Source organism: Pelobates fuscus, chromosome 11 (assembly GCF_036172605.1).
Source record: "Pelobates fuscus isolate aPelFus1 chromosome 11, aPelFus1.pri, whole genome shotgun sequence".
Taxonomy (NCBI): Eukaryota; Metazoa; Chordata; class Amphibia; order Anura; family Pelobatidae; genus Pelobates; species Pelobates fuscus.
In genome coordinates, this window is record NC_086327.1 from 46965870 (window position 1) to 46984384 (window position 18515).

The 18515-nt window shown below is 34.2% G+C and overlaps 1 protein-coding gene across 1 annotated transcript in view; it reads left to right on the forward strand.

The window, feature by feature from the left end:
- Window positions 1-18515, forward strand: part of GRIN2D (glutamate ionotropic receptor NMDA type subunit 2D) — a 420255-nt gene that overhangs the window by 268630 nt on the left and 133110 nt on the right. The window contains exon 8 of the mRNA XM_063436111.1: window positions 12143-12372. Coding sequence (XP_063292181.1) covers window positions 12143-12372 — 230 coding nt within the window. The remainder of the gene's footprint in view (window positions 1-12142; window positions 12373-18515) is intronic.

Below are 18515 nucleotides of genomic sequence, written 5' to 3' on the forward strand. Positions count from 1 at the left end.
ATACTATAAGACATGACATTATATTCTCTTGTGAATTTGTAATTATTTCTATTTGCACATGGGTAGTGCCAAGGGCTCCTGCTTGGAATGGGTCTTGTCAAGATCAATATCATTGAAACTAGTTTATAGCATCTTATTGATTAATCAGATTTGCAATGAACCATTTTTGAAGATTTGTTTAGGTACTGAGGCAATACCAGATTATGTAGACTGTTCTGGAGACAGGAAGGTACCAGTGATGTAACAGAGGTCACCAAACAGTAACTTCAAGGACCCCTGGCACGGGACATAGTAATGAAAGGCAATCACAAGAAGGTGCCATCACTACACCGGGAAACAAAATATGTTAGTGCTCAAAAGGTTACTGTTTGGTACTATATTGATTCAATACGTATATGAACAAATAGCACAAATATAAATTATACAAAGTGTAAAAACCTTTACATTAAGTTCTATCAAAAAGGTTCACAAAGTTCTAACAGCTTGACAGTCTGTGGGAAAGTAAAACATTTAAAACAACAAAAGCAGTCAATGCACTGCTGACAGTCTCCTTTTGTGATGTGTAGACTTTGCAACAATATAGAACCTTAATCCCTTAAGATTTTATGACAGAATAATTCCATCCTACACTCACAGAAAAAGTTTCAGCAAAATTTGTTTTATTATAATTTTTTTGTAAATGGATTTGTTTTTAAATTAGCTATGTGCAAAAAATATGTTTCAAAATTTTTAGAAAAACTCATTCCTACCATAAGTATATGACAGTACCCTTCAGCGATAAACACGCACCTTGGGTCGTACAGTGTTTTAAAACCGACAGTTGGTCTCTATGATCTTTTCGGCTTCTGTGCTCCTCCACCCTAGGTGCATGCATATGGTTGAATGATCCTGTCATTCACTATGTAGAGATAAGATGTGCTATTTCTTATTTGTTTATTATTTTTACATATATCTAATTTTACAAAACTCTATTTATTTTCCGATTTTCCCCTTATACTACTTTAACCCCTTAAGGACACATGACATGTGTGACATGTCATGATTCCCTCTTATTCCAGAAGTTTGGTCCTTAAGGGGTTAATGCATTTGATAGGATTTGGCCTCATTAAAATGCTGTATTTTTGTATGCTTAAATCTTTATAGTGTTTGGATAAAATAAGTCAATGTTTTGCAGAATGCTGAACCATCCATAAGCCTGCCTCTTTAGCCACACCCCCTCACTCAAGAATAAGACTTCCTCATCAAAAAGGTATGCACAGCTCAGTAGCTGGCAGTATTAAATGATCAGAGCAACAAAACAACCTGCATTAGAAAGAGAGGACAATCAGTGAGGCATATAGTAAGGATGTCACTACCTGTTTGTAGTTTCTCTGAGCCACAATGTGAATTAAAAGTAACTCACTCAGTGCTGTTGTGGCTGAGCCTTTTGATTAGGAAGTCTTTCAGGCATGAAGGGTATGGCTAATGAGACACACTTACCATGTAGAATTCTGCAAACATTTTTTGTGTGCAAAAACTATTAAGATTTTAGTATGGCAAAAAATACAGCATATTAATGAGGCCAATATCTGTCAAATGCATTGAAGCCCTTTGGTGCCTGAAGTGTACAAAACAAGAAAACTGAAGCTTTTGTCATTAAGGGGTTAAAAAAATCCTCATAAAGAGAAACATGCTTTCTTGCCCAGGTTGGGAAGTGGGGTGTGTTCACATTCACAAGAAGTAAAAAAATCATATATATCTATCAGGGAGAGATGGCAACCTTGGGCCTGGGGGACTAGTACAAATGGATGAAGTTTTTTGTGCACAAAACTTTTTTGTTCACAATATGTCATATAGAGCACACAGCATATGGATACGATAAAAAAAAGCATTTGGTGTTGCAACATGTGACACCATAAATCCCTTCAATCTCTATAAGTATGACTTGTCCAACATCATTGAGATGCAGAATCTGATATATATCTTAATTAACATATATCTCCCAAATGAATCTCCAGTCTTAACTTCGAAAACATTTTTGGAATTGGCTGAAACAAATAAAATAGGAACATGTCTGATTGCAGGAGATTTTAATTGTGTGCTGGATCCTAAAATTGACAAAAAAAATTCTAAGATAGTACCGGCATATGATAGACTTGCCAAGATGGCTACAACACTGAGGAGTAATATGAACAAGTACAATTTTTTATTTATTTATGGAGAACTCTACATCCTGGGTTGTCTGATTTTACGTTCTTTTCTAGAGTTCATCTGTCGTATTCTTGAATTGATATGATCTGGGGTAACTTAATAGATTTAAGTTACTTAATAGATTTTAAGATCTTAGATAATTCCTGGTCAGACCACAGTATAAATATGTGGTCAATGAAAAATCAATGGGAGAAAATTAATAAAGACTCCTGGCGGATTAATGACTATTTGTTAAGGAATCAGTCTTATCTTGAAATATTTAAGCAGCAAATCAGAGATTTCTTTATAGAAAACGACCCCAAAGTCACCTCATATTCAAATAACTGGTGTGCTTTTAAATCCACTATGAGAGGGAATTTAATTAGTATGCAGGCAAATTTTAATTTAGAAAATAATGCTTCAATGGTATCTTTGCAATCCGAACGCGTAAAAGCTAAAATAAAAAAAAATAAAGAAACAACCACTAGAGAAAACGCAGATATTTTACAAAAGCTACAGAACCAAATTAATCATAAATACCTGGAAAAAAAATGCAAAAATCTTGAATAAATTAAAATGTAAGTACTATAGTAAAGGAAATCGTGCAGACAGGATACTGACAAAAAAATTAAGAGATAAGTTGGCGGCATGTAAAATAGTGAAACTGGTGGATGAGGAAGGGGAATATTTAAACCCTAAGGAGATAGGAGAACAGTTTAATATGTATTATGGAAAACTGTATAATCTTCCAACCCCTAAAAATATAGGTGAAGAATATATGGCAAATAATAAAACTCCTAATATATTGATCGAACATAGTAATAATTTGAATGCTCCCATAACTGTACAAGAAGTAGAGGAAGACATCCTTAAACTCAAATCCAAGAAAACCTCAGGACCTGATGGCTTTTCAAATCTGTTTTATAAATCTTTTGTAGACATGATTAGTAGCCATATGACTAATATGTTTAATAACATTGCCTTGATAGGCAGATTTCCTACAAAAATGCTGAGAGCTAACATTCTACCAATCCCAAAGCAAGATAAAGATCCAACAAAAGCGGAAAGTTAAAGACCAATATCCTTGATAAATACTGATGTAAAAATATTTTTGGCAATTCTAGCAAACAGACTTAAATAGGTTTTAAATAGCATCATAAACAAGTACCAAATTGGTTTCGTACCTGGGCGGGCAGCAGTTGACAATAGTAGACGCTTAATAGACATATTGGACGCTGCCAATAAAACTAAAGCCCCTTTGCTTCTATTATCGGTTGACGCTGAGAAAGAATTTGACTGGGTCGGTTGGGAGTTCTTGAGAAAGACTTTGGAGAAATTTGGTATTCAGGGTTGGATGTTAAGGGGAATCCTAGCGCTATATGAGGGTCCTACGGCAAGAACGTTGGCCCCAAACATATGTGCAGACTGGTTTACATTACATAACGGGACCAGGCAGGGTTGCCCGTTATCTCCAATCCTGTACATTATGATAATGGAAATTTTTGAAAATAACATTATAAGGATTCTGTTATAAAAGTAAAGAATATAAGCTTAATTTGTATGCAGATGATTTGATTTTGACTCTAACTGACCCTGTCAAATCATTAGAAGCACTTATGAAATAAGTGGAGGATTATAGTTCTATTTCAAACCATAAAATGAATGTGTACAAATCAACTACTCTGGTCATTAATATACCGAGAAATAGCAGATCTTATTTAGAGGAACGTTATAAATTTAATTGGTCTAAAAAACACTTACCATACTTGGGCATTATAATCACGGAAAACCCAACTGAAATTATGCAAATACATTTTTTAAATACCTTTCAATTAACCCACGACGCCTTGAAGAAATGGAGACATGTTGAATTATCATGGTTGGGGAGAATTAATTTGATCAATGCTTCCCAAATGGTCCTACCTTTTCCGTATGATCCCCCTAAAAATGCCCCAACCATGGCTAGATATGATACGGAGAGATATCGTGAATTTTATATGGAAAGTAAAAAGACAGAGAATCAATAAAAAACAATTGATGCAGAAAAATCAAGAAGGTGGACTAAACTTCCCAAATGTGAATCATACATATTTTTCGAATATGTTTTTTTCATCCATATAAAACTCAACTACTTCGCTCTAAAGAAGAGGGATAGTTTATGCTTGAAACAGAAATGAGCGAGATAGAAAATCTGAGCCAGTTGAAAGAAGCGAGTGCTTCAAATATGTGTTTAGGATCGATAATGTTTGAATGGAACAGGTTGAATATAGTAGCGGTTTGGGTAATACAATTCTAAGCAACTTTAAACTTTCCGTTATTACATCACGGATGATGGATCTGGATATAGCAGAATTGTTAAGAAAGGGTATAAAATATATTAATCAAATATTGATAAGTTATAAAATTAAGTCTTTTGAGTTGTTAACTCAGGAATTTCATTTATCTCAGAAAGAGTGGTTTCATTATTTGAGGATAAAAAACTTTATAATCTTGTAGAGGGTATAGAAATGCTAAGCGTATTATTAAACAATGAAATGGTAGGACAAATTGCATCAAAAGCTGGGAATGCGTTGTTAAAAATAGAAGCTCCTACTAAAAATATAAATGTTCAAAAATGGGAAGAAGAATTGAATGTTAAAATCTTAAAAGCAGATTAGGGTCAAGTGCTATCACAAACTAGTAAAATTATTCACTGCCTAAATATCTTAGAAGTAGTATTTAAAGTGCTGAACCGTTGGTATATGGTCCCATCAAAAATTGTAAAAATGTATAACTCTAGTTCTCCGATTTGTTGGAGATGTAACAGGGATGAAGGATCTTTTCTGCACATATGGTGGGAGTGGGAGAAAATCAAAGAGTTCTGGTTTCTGGTCCTCAGTGGATTAGAGAGAATCATAGGGAAAAAGATTCCTAGAGGTCCACATAATATTTTATTACAACTCAACCTACAAACACTACAATTCAAGGAGAGATATATATATACGTACATTTTGTGGCTGCAGCCAAATTAATTATTACACAAAAATGGAAGTGTTCAAAGAATTTTGAATTTGAACAATGAAAAATACAACTTCTATACCAACTAAGGATTGAAGCTTTAATGTTTATGCCAAAATATAATCTGGAGTTATGCAAATATTGGATGGAGAGAGTGGAGAGTTTGAGTAACATGTCCTGAGCAAAAGACTTAGAATAAGATAAATTATATTATTGTCATAGCTTATTGAGACCAGAACGGAAGATCCACAAAAATGCCCCAAAGGTGTCAATGTAATATTAATGTAATGTAATGTTTTGTAAAGTAATGAAATGTAAGTGATGTGTGACGCATTGAATTGCATACTGTTTTATAGTTAGAAACAAGTAGGGCTGCGACCCTCAATGCAACTGTTTTTTTGTTCTATAGAAACAAAAAGGAAAAAGAAAGTAAAAAAAAAAGAGATGCGGGATCTGTTTCCTGCATATCCCAATGGATATTGGGACAACCACAGGGTGTTACAAATGTCATACACACTCTCATTTCATACTATATTTATTATATTTATTAATTTATTAATACCTCTTAATCTGGCATCCTGGCAATCCATTGGGAAATATCCAAATGGGACAGTTATGACCTGAGACTTGAAGAATATGTGATTGGAGGCCCCTAGCCCATGCACAAGTATACAAAGTGTTGGTCTAGCAAATGTGCTGCCCTATTTTTCCTACTGTAACGTGCCATCAAATATCTCAATGCATATCCTGCTATTTAAATCCACACAATAATGATAAACACATGAAATGGGATGGATGACTGCTGAAATACAGAACACCACTCAAAGTCCACCTGACATGGTCCATCTGACTTCTGTTGTCTTGTTACGCAAAGGCAGAACTCCAAGTGGGGGTTGGGGATGCTCTGGGAAGATTCTTGGTTTATTTGTTGCCCCTAATAGGCTTCTTCAATCTTCCTATATAATATAATTGCATGTTGTGTGTTTATTCTATCTTGTAAAGCATTTTATCTAAAATTATTGATTCAAACTAAATTAAAATGACAGGTGGAAAAAACAACAATGTTCTCATGATGCATTAGGTATGTCTCAAGGCACGTACCATTTAAAAAAAATAAAAAATAAAAAAGCCTATAAAACATAGATGGTGGCCACCTCTAATTTCTATGCACACATAAACACAGACATTCTCTCTCTAGATAAATGACTATATTTACAATGGTAGCTCTGCATTATACATATAATTTCACTAAACTATCAACTATAAAAAGTAGCCATTTAACCCCTTTAGGACACATGACTTGTGTGATATGTCATGATTCCATTTTATTCCAGAAGTTTGGTCCTTAAGGGGTTATGGAGTTATCATAAATGAGCAAAGTAGTGGTGGGAAGATAAACAGTAGGTCAGTCAATGGTATAAGCTTGTATTTAGCTGACAGTGGGCAAACTAAATATTCTAGCATGCTATCCATAGTATAATCTGCACCATGTGAAGGTACAAGCAAGAAATTGCACAGCCACTACAATGGTGAACATTGGCTTGGCCCTGTGTGGGACATGTGGTATCTGTGCAAACTTGCAAGTAAATCCAAACTCCACCCTCTGTTGCACTCAACATCAATCATCAGCTGGTAAACATGAGTCAAATAAACCTCTGTAGGGAAACAAAGTCCTCCACACTGCAAATACACTCTACTGGAAATTAATCCACTGTACGAGACTTGATCAAGACCTTAACAGATCTTTTTTTTCTTGGTTTGTTGGCTCATTTTGTGACAGTTGTACACTGTGATGGTAATTATCCTTGTGTGCACAGTTAGTATACTTGTGGTTTAGTGTTTAACAACAACTTTTGATGCATAGATATAGAATTTTTTCAGATAGGATTTTGATTTTAGACTTGGATATTTGTTATGTGCAGAACTGGGTGATTTGTGCCTCCACACTGCGAATACACTCCACTGGAAATGAATCCTTCACTTAAAAAGCACAGTAGCACTCCCCAGGTTAACATGTTTTGTCCACTCTATAGGACTTGCTCAAGACCTTAACAGATCTTTTTTTTTTTCTTGGTTTGTTGGCTCCTTTTTATGACAGTTGTGCACTGTTATGGTAATTATCCTTGGATGCACAGTTAGTATACTTGTGGTTTAGTGTATAACAAACCAATTTTTTATATTTATATATTTATTATATATATTTTTATTTATTTATTTTTATTACAATTGAAAGAAAATAAACAGGTTAATTAAATACAATTAACATGAGTACAAAAAAATTATCAAATCGAAGATACACTTTTACAGTCTTTAGATATGAAGTGCAAATTTCAAGACAAAAGTTGTTTGCACAAGTAGCTAAGTAACTTTCCCTCATGTGTGTTTTTAAATATAAGTTTAATGTACCTATATCATTTAGTAAATATTCACGCAAATGATTAAATAACTTAAAAAGACAAAACCATCATTCACTCATCATTCATTCAAGGTACCTAGAGAGGGGGAGGGGAGTCGATGTAAGTTCCCATCTATAATAAACCGTTGCTATTCTCTCTATAATGTTTCAGATATGTTTCAGATATGCTTCAGATATTTTTCATATTGGGAATGATCTTGATAAAAGGCTGCCTCCATTCTATATTGGTAATCTAGTTGATGCAGTATCTCTGTCCATATTAGACCGCCTATGGATTTCCATTTACGTGCAATGCATATTTTAACTGCTAACATTAAGTGCACAATTAGACAATTCTGAATATAATTTCCGGAAGCTGAATGTTAAAAAGAAACATCTAAAGGGGGATAAGTCAAATCTAATTGCTAATGAAGATACTAAAAGATTTTGAAGGGACTTAATAGTATTTCATAACTCAAGGCATTCCCACTAGATATGTAAGAAAGAACCATCATTAACTTCACATCTCCAACACATTTGTGCTATGTTAGAATACATTTTGTGTAGTCTAACAGGAATTAAATACTTTGGTGAAGCCAACCTCGCCACTATGAACTGGAGAAGCCTGGTTGCCCGCCTGCTGCCTTTGGACTATGGCCCTGGGAAATTGGGCCCTTTAAAAACGTATTCGGCCCTAACAGAGTGCATGTCACTCATTCTGGCCCTTTAAATACAGTGGGGTCATTCGGTACTTGCCCTGTGTGAGCGGTGATACCCCAGATAGCTATGCCATGGAGCCCATTCATATAATGAAAGACTATGGGAAAGACTTTAGCTCCATGGCAATTGAACTGTATGTGTGTGGTCTGAGCACCATTCAATAATATGTGCTCAGACCTAAGCTATCTGGGGATATGTTGCATGTCTTTAATTTATGTAGTAAATGTAACCGTGTGTATTTTATGGTATTTTATGTCTTTTTGCAACCATGTGCTCAATGGAGTCTGTCTCTGTCCTGGGAAGTAATTGCATTACTTCTCCATTGTCTCCAGGAGAGAGGGCTCTGTAAAACCGGTCTGAGCCGGAAAGCCATGCTGGCAGGGGTTTTAAAAGATACTTTACTAACTTTTGAACCCCTGGTCTGATTAATGCTATTTTTTAATATGTTGTTCCCCTGAATGGATTGATTGTGGATATGTATTTTTATGTGAATGTGATGTATGGTTTTAGAGTTGTGAAAGTTGGGTAGAAAGTATGTTTTAACTGTTTGTATAATTGAGTTTCCTCTCAGGATAAGGGGAGGGAATATGTGGGATATAACTGATGTGTGAGTGGTTGTTTTATACCTCCCTGTGGGCGGACCTGTATTTGTAACAACTGCAATAAAAACCAGGCTGGGTGTGCCAGCACCTCAGATTCTGCTTGACCCTCAAACCGATGTGTCGTCTCGTTTTTGGGGGAATTGGATTGTATGCTGACTGCCAGGAGTGTAAGCGGATTGTATGCTTTTCCTGTTCGGCTGATTCCAGGGTTTGTGTGTTTCCAGTTCGGGAGTTGGTGAATTCATACAGTTTGCAGTTCGGGAGATTGGTGCTTGCAGTAGCTGCTGGTCTATGGAAAAGGGGATTATCGCCTAAACGGTTTTTATCCCCTTCTGAGCGAAACGGTCCGTTACAAATACCAACACAATGTTAGTTTATACTGAGTTTCTATTAGATTCATACTATGAATGTTCTTCCTTACTATTATCAAAGCCTTTAACCACACCTCATATTCCAATTCAATATTTATCTCAGTTTCCCATTTAATCCATGGTAAGATTTTTTCTTGCAATTGCAATTGGGTAAGAAAATCAGAAACTCTAGAGGTGATCTTGTGCTTATAATGTTTTTTTTTTTTAAAAAAAATCAATGAAAGTATTATCCATTACAAACGATTTCTTTAAGATTAAGTTTTTCAGTCTAAGAAAGCTGAAAACTTCTCTAAGCAAAATATTAAATCTAGACTGAAGTGAATCAAAAGACAACAGTGTCCCATCTGGTGCTAAATTGTTTAAGCATTTAATGCTCTTTTCTCTCCTATTTGACACGTTTTGTGATTCTAAAGCTGTGATCTTTAAATTATAAAAAATTGTATAGATGTCTCTAGTTATCGGGTTTTGAGTAAAACTAAACCTGCTTTTTTACCCTTAGGATCTATATTTGAACAGAGTAGAAATAAAGGTTCTAATTTTCCTAAATCTTGTTTTTCATTCTCCAACCATATCGGTCTGGAGTTTGAGAAATTATCCCAAGCAATATCAATATGTGCTATCATATTACTATTGCGCAAAGAAAATATATTCGGGAAAGATATACCTCCCTTTTTAAAATCTCTATATAAAATGTCTGAGGTTCTTCTGGGTTTTTTGTCCTGCCAAATAAATTTGTTAATTCTTAGTTGAATTTCAAAGTACAATATTATTCATTCTGAGTGATATGTTTTTAAACAAATACTTAAAGTTTGTGAGCAAGTAAGATCTTACTACCTCCGCCCTACCCGTCCAAGATAATTCCATCTATTTCACATTTGAAAAACGATTTCTAAGATCACCCAGTTTTAAATAATAATTTTATGATTTCATCTAGATCCATATATAATTGAATCCCCAGATAATCTATATATTTAGAGTACAAATCAAAATTTAAGTTTTGATTTGATATGTTTAGAGTCATCTGTAGATACTCTGTTTAATAGTATCTGGGTTTTGTTGAAATTTAATTTAAAATTGGAAAAGCGACCATATTTCTCGATCAATTGAATTACTTTAGGAATAGAAAATTTCGGACTAGCTAGTTAAAAGAACGTAATCCGCATGTAAGGTTAGTTTGCATTCCAATGTTCCAATTGTTATACCCTTAATTTATTTTTCTTGTCTAATCAAGTGAGCCAAAGGTTCCATCATCATCATATACAGCAATGGGGAGAGGGGACAACCCTGCCTAGTGCCATTTCTAATATTAAACCAATCTGATAAAAGCATATATTCCGCAATCCTAGCTGGAGGATTAGTGTACAAAAGCATAATACTCTTCCTGAACGTACCCTTGATGCTGAAGGATCCCAATACTGCGTCTGTTCAGCATCGAGGGACATCATAATCGCACCTTCATCTAGTTGATTTATATGATAAATTATATTTATCGCCTTTCTGGTGTTATCATTAGTACTCCTTCCCTTAATGAACTCACATTGATCTAAATGAATTAAGTCTGGGAGAACTTCTTTCAGCCTCTCGGCTAGGTTTTTAGACATATTTTCCAGTACTTCTACACGTTTCACAACAACGTTTGATGCATAGATACAGAAACTTTTAGAGATAGAATTTAGATTTTTTACTTGGATATTTGTTTTGTGCAGAACTGGGTGATTGGGCTATATTCTAAAAACACTTTTTTTTCTCTCTGCTCAAGTTTACTTGATATTACATTATAATCTACAGTAGTTCTTGCTTTAATATACTAAATCTTAAATAAAGATTAATTACAAGCAAAGAGCTTGTAGTTTGCTTGAACAAATACCATTTTGACTTGGCTAGAAGAACTGTTTATCTGCAAATTAATATGACATTTAGATAATCTCAGCAGCAATCCATTAATTTACAAATTAGGTAGCCAAGCTACCAAATTATGTTACCTATTTCAGTTGCGAAGCCAGATAGACATATTCTTTCTATATTGAATATCAGAGATGCCAACAGTTGGGTTTTCACACAAATGTCAGCAATTGTTTCTGTCTTAATAATATCTATTCTCTTGTATAATTGCATCACTATCCTATGCAAATATTTTCTAGATTTCTACAGATGACTTGATTATAACCAAATTGAGGTAGCAAGCAATAACCTGATATACAATCACGTGACTTACAAGTTGAGTAACATTTCGAGGGTTATTTGATAAATTCTTGAAAATTTAAAGTGATTTTCGTATTTTAGGCCAAAATAGCAGATATGAAAAATGTTGTTTTAACTTATTTTGACCTAAAGTTTGAAATTCACTTTTAATTCACTTTTAGTTTATGACAATTTTCACTTTTTTAGTTAATAACCCTTCAATATGAAAAAGATGCCTAAGCACACAAAGAGGTTATGGCGAGCAGACTTTACTACAGCTTAAATAAAGGTTTCGGCTTTCTACTCGAGCCTTTAGGAAGCATTAATAAAGGCTCGAGTAGAAAGCCAAAATTCTGCTTTAAGCTGGTATAAAGTCTGATCACCATTGTATACTCAGGCATTTTTTTCATATTAAAGCATTGCTTTGGGTCTCACCAGCATGGCCTAGATTCATTTTAGCTGGTTATATTTATTGAACATTTAATAAATAACCCTCTATGATACACCATGCTTCGCATATTCACGTCAACATAATAAGTACTTGATATGTAAAATAAGAATTGGAAAAAAATAAATAAATACATTTTACAAGTTAATATGAAGGCTAAATGCACTATATTTTATTCTGACCATGATAACTAATCTATGTGGTAAATGTTGATATTCCTCCTGGTAAATATATAATGTTAATGTATTTCTCTTTCCAGGTCCTGGTGGCTCCAAGTTTACAATTGGGAAGTCCATCTGGCTGCTATGGGCTTTGGTTTTTAACAACTCGGTTCCAGTAGAAAACCCCAAAGGCACCACTAGCAAAATTATGGTACTCATCTGGGCATTCTTTGCTGTTATTTTCCTGGCTAGCTACACTGCCAACCTGGCTGCCTTCATGATCCAAGAGGAGTATGTCGATACAGTGTCTGGACTCAGTGATAAAAAAGTAAGGGATTTATAATTCATACTAATGACATATTATTTTATAAAGCAATATATGCACCCATAACCATTGAGTCATGAAAATAATTCCTAAAAAAAAACAAAAAAACACTAAACGATCTAACTGAAAAATGTACTTTATTGCCAATGGCATAACACTTTTATAAGTTAACCTATAATTCAAATATGGCATGGTTTTATATTTTAGAAATGTAAAAGTCTTCTGAATTTTTTTTATTATTTTTCTACATTTTTGGGGTAATTTTGTTAGCACAGTGTGTAACTTAGATCACATTATAATACATTTTATCTATTTTATGTAGGTATACATGAGAGAACAATATAATTTCCTGACTCTATTAGCCAGCTGGTGCTCTCTGTTATCTCAGTGAAAGTATAGTCCGAAACAAGCACAAGCTGCATAGCCAGTTATTCAATGTGATCCGACACGCAATTTAACTAATAGAGAGTTGTGCAGCAAAGTTCTGTTCCCTAGCACTCATGCTTGATAGTTACCCCTTCCTCATTAGAAGCCTGGAAGAACACTATGGAACTGATCTTTGTTTTTGTAATAGGCAGTTGCTTTCAGAAGAAGCTCCTTATGTAAAATTTGAAATTAACAACAACAAACCACTGTTACTCCTCTCCTACCGCAGTCAAACTGTAGAGATCCAGGGCAAAAAATGCTCCACCTTTAACGTGAGGAGCTGTACTGGAGATATGGCTCCACCAATTAAACAGGACACCCAACTGCTTACTAACATGCTTAGAGACACAACACAATGTGCCTGGACTTATGTATTGAGGTTATTCAATACTTTATCTTAGCTTTAACAGTTTTTTATTACCTTTCCTTTTATTAAAATCAAAAATTATAATAATAACAGAAGGAGGATGTATTGCACACTGCCATTTATACAATGCATCTCTTACACCAACTGCTATTCTTTACTGACATATATTGTGCTAAATGCTCTATGTCATCAACTTTTGTTGATATACAATGTACCAGCTGTCAAACCAAAAATAAACAATTAAAAAAAAAAATTGTGGGGCTCCATTCACCAAAATTCTCCATAGCAAAACCTATGTTATAGGCAGAGGTGACATTGTTAAGGGCAAGTTACAGTTGTAAATTGTTACAGTGGGAAGTGCCTTGACAAGAGATTAAGGAGATAAATGAAATAGGAAAGGTGTACATAGACACCCTGTGTTAAAACACATGAAACTCTACGCAGATATACACCCACACATTCACATACATGCAACCATCGACACCCTACACAGATAGATACACCCCTGCATTCCCGCACGCACCCACAGTTACTCCCCACAAATATATACACTCGTGAATTCACACACTTACATCCCACATAGGTTTGCTCTTGCATACACACTGTCACTCCACACAAATACAATGTAAATACATGAATTCATAAAACTGCCTGAATTATTAAACAAATAACCTGGCTAGTTGAAACTGACTAGTTGCTTGATATAAACATTGTTATTGAACGTGAATTAACAAGTAAATGTCAAATCGAAGTTAAAATTAGCCAAACTAGAAAATTAGCCAAACTAGAAAAGTCAGCTATATCTAACATTTGAAATAGACTTAGAATTCACTTAGAATTCTCACTTTAGAAAATAAAGGTGTCTTTATGACATTATGCTAAGACATAAAAACGTTATCCCTTATACTCTCTAAATTGCCATAGTTGTGAGTACTCAGAAGGGTACTGTATGCTGTTTGAGATCCCAAGCCACTCTCTTGACACAAAGGTGTGTGTAATCCTCACTTAAACTTTGACCAGACAATTTAAATAGCATTTGAAATCTTGTTTCTGGTGATATATACTGCGGTGACCTGTGATTCTTTTGTACATAACTTTGCCATTTTCCTGATCTTGGCTTGTGGTGTCTTCTCGGATTGTCTGAAATTTTGGCTTACCTACTGCTGACCCCTCTTCTGGAATATTGACCTTGGACCTAATCTGACTATAAGGAATTCAAGGTGAATTTAACGCAAATTTCAAATTTAAGATCAAAACAACCCAACTGCAAAAATTCTCTAATTCAGCTATGCTTTCAGTTTGGCTAATCAGGCCTTAAATTTGAAATTTACTTTCAACTCACTTTGAATTCTCACTCTAGTGAATAACCCTGTGTGTTTCTAGATTGTCTCTCAACTGTCTGGAACATGATTGTTATGTACACAAGGTCCCTTTGATTCTTCTTTGGCTTCCACTATTGTGCCTATGTGCCTATATATTATGTCGAGTAAATTTGACAGAGCCTCTTTGAAACCGATATCTGACCAAAATTGCAAAGTATATTTGAAGTGTATTGAGATTCTTTCCTTGCATTGAGACTTGCCTGGTAATCATGGCCTTGTTTTGAATTACACCAGAGGCATGCTATGTTCAGTTTGGTTTGTCTTAAATAACGTTATAAAGAAGGCACAACAAAGTTAGTTCCCATTGCTTATTTACACACAGAGTGCACTTATGCAGTGCACACAGTTGGTTGTAATATGATGAATGGATTCTACCATGTTATTGTAAACTTTTAAACCCATTAAAACCCACACTATTATAACCGTGATGTGATAAAAGTCTTTGACTCATTTTAGGTCACATAAGGTGTATGGCACAACCTGCAGAATGAATTTTAAGCACAGTATAAGCTTGATTAATATTACTGGTAGTATTTAAGCCATTATTTTCAATGTGGAATATTTTATACATTCAAACATCAGTAAGCATTAACATTGGCTGTGAAAAACTGAAACACAGCCTGAACCAGATTAGCAGGGTTATTGAAATGGCAACTCCAGGTCCATGCTTTGAAACAGTTCCAAAAAGTGGAAAAGATAAATGATTGCTTTTTTTTTTAATTTCTCCCATGTACTTATTATAAAATAGACCACTGACCCTACAAAAAAATTCACATCTTATCAAACTGTCTTTTTATTTATTGTCTTCCCAGTATCCAGCCTATACTGTGCACAGAGGCTAGGTTTTGTGTTATGCACACAGCTTGAAAGCCACATATAAGATATTTCAAAACTACAGGAGAGGGAATTCAGAGGTCAGTGGATAAGCAATAGTATACTATGTCACGCATGTGGTCCATAAATACCAAGATCTTAATGGAGTAAATGTTTAATAAAGTCTCATTAGGCACATCAAGTTTTCAGCTCCAGACCATTTTACTCTAAATTCAGCAATAAACATTCAACATTTTCTCACTGATTTGATTGTCGTTTCCTGTTACATTCGGATTCGATAGTATGCTGGTGACAGGTTTTTTTAAACTTCAAGAGTTAAAAAGCTATGTTCTTGCCTCAAAGAATTGTCCCAAATTGGGATTAAGCCATACATCTTCAAAATTACATGAAAGACCTCTGTGAGACTCCCTACTTCAAAAGACTTAGTTCTGCTAGAAACTGGAATGAACTACATTACTAATTTGGGTCGTCTAGGATCATTCCTTCTAATAATTTAAAATATAAACATTGGTGATTAAAGTTTACTGTAATTGGCTTATATATAACTGGACCATATTTATGTTGTCAGAATTGTTTCCCTGAATATTTTGCATGGATGACATTCGGATAAGCCAAAATGACTTTGGGTGTACCTGAACTTTCCTTTTTTTTTTTTTTTTAACAAATGAAACAAATATTTTCTGCCTTGCACAAGTCTATTGGAAATATAAAAAAAGATATATATATATATATATATATATATATATATATATATATATCATGCAATCTACAGTATCTGTGGAACATATACATTTTGCAAGTCATCAAAATAGCATAAACATGTGATATGTGGTTGATGTACATCAGAAACCTAGATAGGGTCCTGTTGTGTGTCCTGGAGGTGCAGGCTCTGTACAGACAAAATAACTCTATCTATATATTGGGATACAGTCAGCCAAGAGCAAGTATATCCTTCAAAATTTTTATTCCATTATGGTCAAAATGCAGTAAAATAGGGGGGAAAATTAAAAGGAGAGCAGATAGCACCCGGTTGAGGGCTAAATTTACATTTTGTACTTTAAAGGCACATTTCAGAGTTCACTTCTTTGAAGGAATACGTTAAAGAAATAAAATGTGTTAGCATAGCCCTCTACCTTGAGCTTTCCTGCTTTTTGTTTGCTGTTGTACCATACTACTTTCCATAATGGAACAATTTTCAAGGATATATTCATTGATTAAGATCCTGTTTTTTCCTTTGGGGCATTGACAATCTTGGATGTATGGGCTATTATTGCAGCAGGAGAGGTTGTTCAAAAATCCAAGAAAAATTCTGGTAACTTGATGTTAATTTTATATAACTCAAAATGTCCACACTCATCTCTGGTTCTCTGGGTGTTATTTTTAATATGTTAAAAAACATTTTTAATACGTTTTAAAATATTTTTTTCAAGATATTCAATGTTTTCAAGATATTCAAATATTAAAAAATATATCAAATATAAAAATATATATATCAACAATATCAAAATATTAAAATGATTTTAGCAATGTATACAAAATATTAATTCACCTGAAAAGTGTATCCAAAGATATTAAATATAGTCGTACATTACATAGTTACATAGACTAAAAATAAACATGCGCCCTTCATGATTAGCCTTTCTCACATCTGGTTTTGCTGTTGATCCAAAAGAATGCAAAAAAAACATATTAAGGCACTTACCAATTTTGCAGCAAACTTGGAAAAAAAAGCGAAAGAGATTTACATTTGTTAACCTCTCTGCATAACTAAACTGTTCCATTCTGTTTGTTAATTTTGTAGCCCGACTCTGCACTTTTTCTAGTGCCATAATATTCTTATTTAGAATAGTACTCAAAATTGCCCAGCATATTTAAGGTGTGGTCTTACCAATGATTTATAAAGAGGCAAAATTATATTTTTGGCCTGAGAATTAAAGACCCTTTTTACACATGACAATACCTTACTAACTTTAGCAACTGCTGACTGATATATCACATTGTTGCCTAGTGTGTTGTTTAAAACAATTTCCAAAACCTTCCCGTGTGTTGTTTTTCCTAATTTACTACCATTTAGGATGTGTATTTATCATGCATTCTTTATCCTAAAGTTCATAACTTTGCATTTATTTACATTAAATTGAATTTGCCATTTGAATGCCCACTCCCCCAGTATAATCCCTCTTCAGTAAAGCAATACCTTGCCCCCATTGTATTACTTTTTAAAGGTTTGTGTCATCTGCAAACACTGAAACATGAATTTCAATCAAGATAATTTATAAATATATTACATAGAAGTGGTCCCAAAACTTAACCCTGAGCAACACCACTTAAACTTGAAAATTTTTGTACAACTCTCAGTACTCTATCTTTAAGCCAATGCTCTACAAAAGAGCACAAATTTTCATCTTGACCAATTTATTTTAATTTGAACAATACCATATTTTGTGGAACTATACTGAATGCAAAATCCAAGTAGATCACATCCCTATAAGTCTGCTTACTTCTTTGTAGAATGCAATTAAGTTAGTTTGACAGGACCTATATTTCTTAAAACCACGCTGGTTTTTGCTAACAACAATGTTTACCCCAAATTAATTCCTACAAATTATCTCTTAATAACACTTCTAAATGCTTTTCCAGCCACAGAAGTTAAGCTCACAGATCTATAATTTCTAGGCAACTATTTTGAGCCCCCTTTGAATATAGGAACCATATCTGCCTTTCGCCAACCCTCCAGTACAATTCCTAAAAGAAAGGAACCCTGGGAGATAAAAAAAAAAAAACTTATTTCTACACTTAGCTGCTTAAGTACTCATGGGTGAATGCCATCAGGACCTAAGGCTTTGTTTACAGTAACTCTCTTTATTTGCTATAGCACCTTGTCTTGAGTCATCCAATCACATTTTTTCCAATCAAAACTCTCTAGCCATAGGTTCCTCCATAATATATTGATGTAAAATAGTTATTACAATATTCTTCATTTTCCTGGTCTTTTTAACAAACACACTAATTTCTGTTTTCAGTGTATTTACACTTTATTTACACTTTATTATAAAATATGTGGGGGGGGGGGTTAGTTTTGTTCTCTTTGGCTATCACTTTCTCAATTTCTACTTTAGTCCATCTAATCACCCTTT